The sequence below is a fragment of the Gopherus flavomarginatus genome, chromosome 1 (genome assembly GCF_025201925.1).
Source record: "Gopherus flavomarginatus isolate rGopFla2 chromosome 1, rGopFla2.mat.asm, whole genome shotgun sequence".
NCBI lineage: Eukaryota > Metazoa > Chordata > Testudines > Testudinidae > Gopherus > Gopherus flavomarginatus.
The window spans coordinates 293334048-293342551 of record NC_066617.1 but is presented as its reverse complement, the minus strand read 5'-3'; the positions used below and the strand labels follow the sequence as shown (position 1 = coordinate 293342551).

Here is an 8504-nt window from a genome sequence, read left to right as displayed (position 1 = left end):
GCGAACCGCGATTGGCCGGGGATGAGAATCAACGCACGGCGATTGGGCAGCCACGGGGAAAGAGGGCGTGGCAGTTAAAGAGCCTCCCGGGCTGGCGCGGACGCGTGAGGAAGCAGTAGCCAAGCAAGCGATGCAGCCGCCGGAGTGAAAGTGGCGAGGGGCCCCCAGTGCTGCTCGCCCCAGCTCAACAACGGTGGCTGAACAGATTCCCGGCGGCGGAGGTAGCTGCCTTCTCCCGTGAGGCTGTGACCGACCGAGTCCCGCTTATCGTTAACTTGGGCCCCGAGTCTGCGGGGAGCGCGGTGCCGCTGCTGGCGTTCGCGGCTCGCCGGGCGGGCTCCGCCAGGCGGCTGCTTTCACAGGGCACCGGCGACGGATCTGAGCCGACACGACTGTGAGTTTCCCGCTGCGGCTGCTACAATAACCCGGCCTCTCCGCGGCGGGAGGGGGTTGTTAGGAGAAAGAGTAGAGAGACCTTCCTTAGGCTAATGGCTGGTGGTAGGCGGGAGTTTGGACTTGATGGTCGAATGGTCCCTTCTGGCCTTAGACTCTAGGAAACGTTTTTTGCCCCAGTTCTACCCCCCAAATAACAATAAATAAGCGTGAGGAACCAGGGAGTGTGGACACCCGCGGGGTTTCGAATCCCTGTCCAGACAAGGTCCTTCCAGGAGATCACATCCCTGGTAGGGGTATTGAGTAAATTTCCCTCTCCGCCCCCCCGGCATGTAGATATTTAGTAAATTATTCAAGCGCTTAATTAATCTTCTGTAACAGTTGGCTGTCTGAAACCTCCCCTACCCAAGTCCTGCTATATGTCTTGCTCTAATTTCCTGCTATTCTCTCCTTTTTGCATTGTTCTGATTGTTTTCCTTTTTCTGAAACTCCACGCACCAAACAGGCATCTGTCTCTTTCAGATGGCTTGTGTGTTAAGAGCTGTCTTTTTGAAATTTGGTCTCTCCTTTATATATCTGTCCTTTCTCTTGACTTTGTTCTCATTAACTCTCATTTTGATAGGTATTAAGTTTTTGCTCTTCATCTTATCTTCCCCACACTCCCCTATACCTCTGTGTGTCTGCCTCTCATAGTTGAGCCTGGTAACTCAAATCTGAAACTACTTTTCACACCTTTTTCAACTGGACTAGACTTTAAGATGTTAGTGCTTCTTCAGAAATGATCAGGGCAATTGATCAAGCTCAGTTAACTCATGCGATTAACTCAAAAAAATTAATTGCGATTAAAAAAATTTATTGCAGTTTTAATCATACTGTTAAATAGACTACCCACTGAAATGTATTAAATATTTTTGATTGTTTTTCTACATTTTGGAAATATATTGATTTCAATTATGACACAGAACACAAAGTGTACAGTGCCCACTTTATTTGATTTTATTACAAATATTTGCACCGTAAAAATGATGAACAAAAGAAATAATAATTTTCGATTCATCTGGTGCAAGTACTGTAGTGCAATCCCTTTGTCCTGAAAGTGCAACTTACAAATGTAGATTTTTTGTTGCTGTGACGTAACTGCACTCAAACACAAAACAGTGTAAAACTGTAGAGCCTACAAATCCACTCTGTCCTACGTCTTGTTCAGCCAATCGCTAAGACAAAAACAATTTTGTTTGCATTTACAGGAGATAACACTGCCTGCTTCTTATTTACAATGTCACCAAAAAGTGAGAACAGGTGTTCACATGGCACTTTTGTAGCTGGCATTTCAAGGTGTTTACGTGTCAGATTTACAAAACATTCGTTTGCCCCTTCATGCTTTGACCACCATTCCAGAGGAAATGCTTCCAGGCTGATGATGCTTGTTAAAAAAATAATGCATTAATTAAATTTGTGGCTTAACTCTTTTTGGAGGAGAATAGTATGTCTTCTCTGTTTTACCCGCATTCTGCCATATATTTCAGGGGATTTGTCCTGCTTTGAGCAGGGGTTGGACTAGATGACCTCCTGAGGTCCCTTCCAGCCTTGATATTCTATGATTCTATGATTATAGGCATCTCAGATAAGGACCCAGCACGTTAGCTTTTAGAACATTTTCACTGAAGATTTGACAGAACACAAAGAATGTCCCAATGTGAGATTTCTAAAGATAGCTACAGCACTTGACCCAAGGTTTTAAGAATCTGAAGTGGCTTCCAAAACCTAAGAGGGATGAGGTGTGAAGAATACTTTCAGAAGTCTTAAAAGAGAAAACTACAGAACCCGAACCACCAAAACAGAAAATCAACCTTCTACTGGTGGCATCTGAGTCAGATGATGAAAATGAACATGTGTTGTGTTGCACTGTTTTGGATTGTTATTGAGCAGAGCTCGTCATCAGCTTGGACGCAGTTTCAGGTGACATTGTAAACAGGAAGCAGGCAGCATTATCTCGTGCAAATGTAAACAAACTTGTTTGTTTTAGTAATTGGCTGAGCAAGAAGTATGACTGAGTGGACTATGGGCTCTAAAGTTTTACATTGTTTTGTTTTTGAATTCACTTATTTTTTGTACATAGTTCTACATTTGTAAGTTCAACTTTCATGATTAAGGGTATGTCTACGCTACGGGATTATTCTGATTGTACAGAAACCAATTTTTGGAAACAGATTGTATAAAGTCGAGGGCATGCGGCCACACTAAGCACATTAATTCGACAGCGTGCATCCATGTACCGAGGCTAGCGTCTTCCGGAGCGTTGCACTGTGGGTAGCTATCCCATAGTTCCTGCAGTCTCCCCTGCCCATTGGAATTCTGAGTTGAGATCCCAATGTCTAATGGGGCCAAAAATTTGTTGCGGGTGGTTATGGGTAAATGTCGTCAGTCAATCCTTCCTCCGTGAAAGCAGTGGAAGACAATCATTTTCCCTGAATTGCCCAGGCAGAGGCCATAGCACGGCAACCATGGAGCATGTTCAGCCTTTTTTCACTGTTACCGTATGTCTACTGGATGCTCCTAACAGACGCGGTACTGCAGTGCTACACAGCAGCATCTCCTTGCATTTGCAGATTAGCAAAGATGGTTACCAGCTCTACTGTACCATCTGCTGCTTTGCAAGTTGACAAAGACGGTTACCAGTTATACTGTACTGTCTGCTGCTGTCATGGGTGCTCCTGGTCAGCCTTGGTGAGGTCGGTCGGGGGCGCCTGGACAAAAATGGGAATGACTCCCCAGGTCATTCTCTTCTTCAAGTTTTGTCTAATGGAGAGTCAGTCCTGCCTAGAATATCAGGCAAGCCTACTAAAGAACCAGAGAGGCAAACGGCCGCTCTAGGTCAGAGCCCCAGACATCCCGCAGATATGATGAGCTGCATGCCATTCTAGGGGATGCCCCTGCAACAATGCCACTGGTTGCTTCCCTCCTCCCCCACCCCTCCTGGGGTGCCGTCGCCTTTATCCCCCCATTTGTATGATGAAGTAATAAAGAATACATGAATAAGAAACAACACTGACTTTATTGCCTCTGCAAGCAGGGGAAGGGAGGGCGGTTGGCTTACAGCAAAGTAGAGTGAACCACCATTCTGCTCTTACTCAGCCTATAGCTGAAAATGGGAATCTGACAAGCACTAGGATAGAAGCACAGGCAGGACTGAATCTCCATTTGTGTGTGGGCCTTTGGTTGACACTGGTAAAATACAAAATGTCCCAGGATGTGTATGTTGGGGGACAGTTCTAAACGGCAGCTTAATTTTTTTATTTGCAGCAAAATGTAGAGGTCAAAGCATCTGATTGTGTGCCCTGGTAGGCTGGGGTAGGCGCGACCATATGGTGCTGCTGACTGAGGAGAGCAGCCTGAGGCAGAAGCCTCCAGCTGGCATGATATTCCAGGCAGGACTGAATCTCCATTAGACAAAACTTAAAGAAGAGAATGACCTGCAGTCATTCCCATTTTTGCCCAGGCGCCCCCGGCCGACCTCACCCTGGCCAGCCAGGAGCACCCATGGGACGATGATGACAGATACCAGTCCTACTGTATTGTTTGCCTTGCACAAGGCAAGGGAAGGGGATGCTGCTGTGTAGCGCTGCAGCACCATGTCTGCCAGCAGCATCCAGTAGACATACGGTGACACTGAAAAAAGGCGAGAAACGTTTTTTTCCCCTTTGCTTTCACGGGGGGGGTGGGGTGGGAGCTGACGACATATACCCTGAATCACCTGCGACGATGTTTTTGACCCTTCAGGCTTTAGGATTTCAGCCAAGAATTCAAATGGTTTTCGGAGAGTGTGGGAACTGTGGGATAGCTACAGTCGTCAATTGCCCCTCCCTCCGTGAGCATCTGTTTCATTCTTTGGCTTTCTGGTATGCTTGTCTCAGCTCCTTAAGTGTCACACAGCACTGTGTTGAGTCCCTGTTGTGGCCTCTGTCCATCATAGCCTTGGAGATTTTTTCGTATGTTTTGGCATTTCGTCTATCGGAACGGAGTTCTGATAGAACAGATTTATCTTCCCATACAGAGATCAGGTTCAGTATCTCCGGTATGGTCCATGGTGGAGCTCTTTTTTGATTCTGGAACTGCGTGATCACCTGTGCTGATCAGCTCTCTACACTGGGCAAACAGGAAATGAAATTCAAAAGTTTGCAGGGCTTTTCCTGTCTATCTGGCCAGTGCATCCGAGTTCAGAGTGCTGTCCAGAGTGGTCACAATGGTGCACTGTGGGATAGCTCCCGTAAGCCAATACTGTCGAATTGCAGCCACACTAATCCTAATTCGAAATGGCAATACCGATTTCAGCGCTACTCCCTTCTTCGGGGAAGAGTACAGATATCGATATTAAGAGCCCTTTATATCGAAGTAAAGGGCTTCGTTGTGTGGACGGGTGCAGGGTTAATTCAGTTTAACGCTGCTAAATTTGACAAACTTGTAGTGTAGACCAGGCCAAAAAAGAGATTGCACTACAGTACTTAGGTGAATTGAAAAATAGTTTTTTGTTTTTTACAGTGTAAATATTTAATACAAAATTCATATAAGGTAAGCACTGTACGCTTTGTATTTTGTAATTCAAATCAATATATTTGATTTATATAAAAAACATCCAAAATATTTAAATAATCGGTATTCAATTATTGTTTAACAGCGCAATTAATTTCATGATTGATCATGATTAATTTTTTAATCGAGAGATTAATCACGATTATTTTTTAATCGCTTGACAGACCGAAAAATGATATGATTTCTTGTCTTTTCCTAAAACTAAGGGTGACTCAAAATGAAAAATGTAGCTTCCTAAATTGTAACTAAAAAAATTGTTCTCTTCTAGGTGCAGCTCTGTGCTATGGGAGATGCAAAAGAAACTAAAATGCAAATAACACCAAAGACTCCAGGACGGGCCACAGTCCTAAACCCCTTTGAAAGTCCAAGTGATTACTATAGTCTGCAGGAGCAGATTGTTTCCAGTCCTTCTGTTTTTAAATCAACAAAATCCTCATCAGTAAGATTTAATACCTAGTACAATGTCACAGAGGCAGTATTAATACTGCCAAATACTAAGTTATCATTTCTTAAATGTGCAGATAGTTTTTACTAGAGTTTAAGCAAGACTAAGTAGCATAGTTCCTTACAACCTTCTTAATACTAAAGGAAACCTAGTGCTAAAACTCTGTCACTTAGCTCTATGACTTTGTTTGTAAAATATTAATGATAACATTGCATTAACATATATACTAAATGCAAAAAACTATTTGTATGGTGCTAAACAAATTCTTGAGAAAGGGAGGAATGAAGACCACTTGTTAGAGTTAGTTGTCATCTAAATAAGTGCTCTGTCTGCAGCAATCCTTGTTCTAGGCTTGTGACACAAGCAGGTTGGATACAAAATCTTCAGAATGATGCTATTTTACATTTCTTTTTTTATTATAGCACTTCTATCATGTGAAGGTTTTGAAATCCTGTTTAAATTGTTTATATCTATATACAGTAGAGACCTGTTCATCCGACCCTCCATTATTTGGGTCTACTTGACAAACAGTGCACACATGTCCAGAAAGGGAGCTAGCTCTCTTGTGGCTGCTAGATGGTGCTGTAGCATTGCATTTTCCCATTTTCTGGTTTATCTGGATCATTTGTCCATAAATTCCGGGACACTGGAATAAAGTCAGTACTTTGCAGAAGCAGTATTAGTTTGACATGCAGTGAAGAAAACTTTACTCCATTGAAACAATAAAAAAAGTTTAGGTAGATGGAATGTGATTTCCCATACTGGAATTTGACCAGGTCCTTGGGGATATTACCCACAATTGTATAGATGTGGGTATATCATGAATTTTTTACCACAAGGGATCTGGATCTTCATTTTACATGTATCTTAAAATGGCACTGCTAGCAGTATAGAACCTTTAAACATCATACTGAAGTTCTGGAAGGAACATGCCTTCTGAATCCCTAATTTCATTTCTATAGCAATTTGAGGTCTTCCATCTGAATACCGGACAAGCTTTATTCTACTTTTTAAATCTCCTTATAAACAGAGGTGATATGACTACAGGTAGTAGGCTTGAGCATTGGGAGGTAATTTGATGTAGTGGACTGAGCATACGAATAGGCACTCAGTTTTAATCCTGGCTCTGACACTAACTCTGATCTTAGACAATTTTGAATTTTTATATGGAGATATACCTATTTCATAGAACTGGAAGGGACCCCGAAAGGTCATCGAATCCAGCCCCCTGCCTTGACTAGCAGGACCAAGTACTGATTTTGCCCCAGATCGCCAAGTGGCCCCCTTAAGGATTGAACTCACAACATTGGGTTTAGCAGGCCAGTGCTCAAACCACTATCACATAAATTCTCTTCCTCAATTTTCTCATCAGTAAAAGTGGGATAATATTTATCTTACAGAGGTTTTGTGAAGTTTTAATGTTTGTAAAGTGCTTTGAAGATGCAAATTACTATATAAATGCGAAATATGCTATGCTTTGTTTCACGTTACATACAATTGCAATTAATGACCATTAAACAAAAGTAGATTACAAGATCAATTGGTCTGATTCTGTTACTCATTTTTTTTGTAGTTTTAAAATTTAAGTAGCTTACTTAGCTGTCTGAAACAATTACTATTGTTTTAGCTCATGTATATAAGAAGGTTATGGCTCCAATGTGGCTTATTTTTAAAGATTTGTGCTCTGTGTTTTTGATTCTGTCTGTTTAAAATAGTAAGCACTGCATACTTCACTATGATGTTTATTCCTTTCTCAGACTCCAGGAAAATTTAGGTGGTCTATTGATCAACTTGCCCTAATAAATCCTGTGGAAATTGACTCTGAAGATATTCGGCGTCAGGCAATGTATTTAAGTCATGCCAGGTAAGTTGCTTTCTATTTTATGCAATGAACTGAACTGATATTTGAATGTCAGAAAGCTATTCTTCTATGCATGGCTGTTTTTATTCATGTTCATGTAAATAGTCAACATTCTTTATCTAATATAACATAATCTTGTATTAAGCTATTGTCCGTATAAGGTTGCTTTTATCTAGAATTTTGTTTTTAAGTTGCTTTTCATGTCTGTGTGCTGTGGTATAATACTTAAGTGAGGCTGTTTCTCCATTCTTCCTTGTGTCAAGGTCCACAGATCTGTTACAATGATACTTTAGCCAGCTGGCCCCTTAGGGACTAAACCAGGCCTGTCAGTCACTAACAGGAGGGAAAGGGCTTCCCCTCTACCCTTCCCACGCCCCCATTCTACCTCTGCCTCTTTCTCAAAGTTCCTTCCATTTTTTTCTGCCTCCTGAGCGGCGGGAGGCTCAGCCACACCCTCTTGGCAGAGCTTTTGTGAGGCAAAAAGTCAAAATTTTATTTCAGATTTTCATACTAACAGTTTAGCTTAATAATTTCAATTCCTAGCTCTGGCCCAGATCTGTGTTTGCCTTTTGAGCAGATTGTCCCCTCACTTCACTTCCCCTTCTGAGGCTTTTGCAATGTCTGATGCCCCTATGGCAAAGAGAGAGACACTTCCAAAGCCTTTCTCTGCAGAGGGGAAATGCTGCAGCAGCGGGGAAGTGGTGGATCCTTTCCCTACTGCAATCCCCTGCCAGAGCCTTTCCTCTTTGGGAGATTTTTTTTTCCTGTAGGAAGAGAGACTCCAGTAGTGGGAAGGCACCAAGATGCGATACTGTTGAAAATAGCAGAGTAGAAGGGGAGGCATGGCATGGGCAAATAGAGAGCATGTAGAGTATGCACTCAAATACATACCCACACCCTTCAGATGTGTTTTTATTCTACTTGCCTAAGCTGTGCCTCACTAGCTACACTGCTATTTGTACCTGTTCTAGGGGGGCTATGCAGATATGTACTCTACATACTGTCAAAAGAAGCATGCGGTGTAGATAGACCCTTATTGCAGTCAGAGGCTTATCCTGGCCTCCATTTTATAAGGCTAGTAGATTCCTCAGCATCTAGATTTAACACCATCTAGATTTAACCTGGTGTTACTCCTAAGGTAAAGGTGGTGATTTTTCCTGGTGATCAGGAATTTGGCCTTTCTAATACCTGGTGGAGATTTTTACCTCAGCATGG

At 42.5% G+C, this 8504-nt stretch overlaps 1 protein-coding gene across 5 annotated transcripts in view; it reads left to right on the top strand.

The window, feature by feature from the left end:
• Positions 1–81: 81 nt before the first annotated feature.
• The window catches only part of BORA (BORA aurora kinase A activator), a 48770-nt gene continuing 40347 nt past the window's right edge, over positions 82–8504 (top strand). For 2 of the 5 annotated variants that reach the window (XM_050948829.1, XM_050948811.1), the window contains exons 1-3: positions 83–221; positions 5252–5422; positions 7186–7292. In XM_050948829.1, coding sequence (XP_050804786.1) covers positions 5267–5422; positions 7186–7292 — 263 coding nt within the window. In that variant the 5' untranslated portion in view covers positions 83–221; positions 5252–5266. Of the gene's footprint in view, positions 395–5251; positions 5423–7185; positions 7293–8504 lie in introns of all 5 variants that reach the window. The other 3 variants (XM_050948838.1, XM_050948820.1, XM_050948847.1) reach the window with 3 other exon arrangements.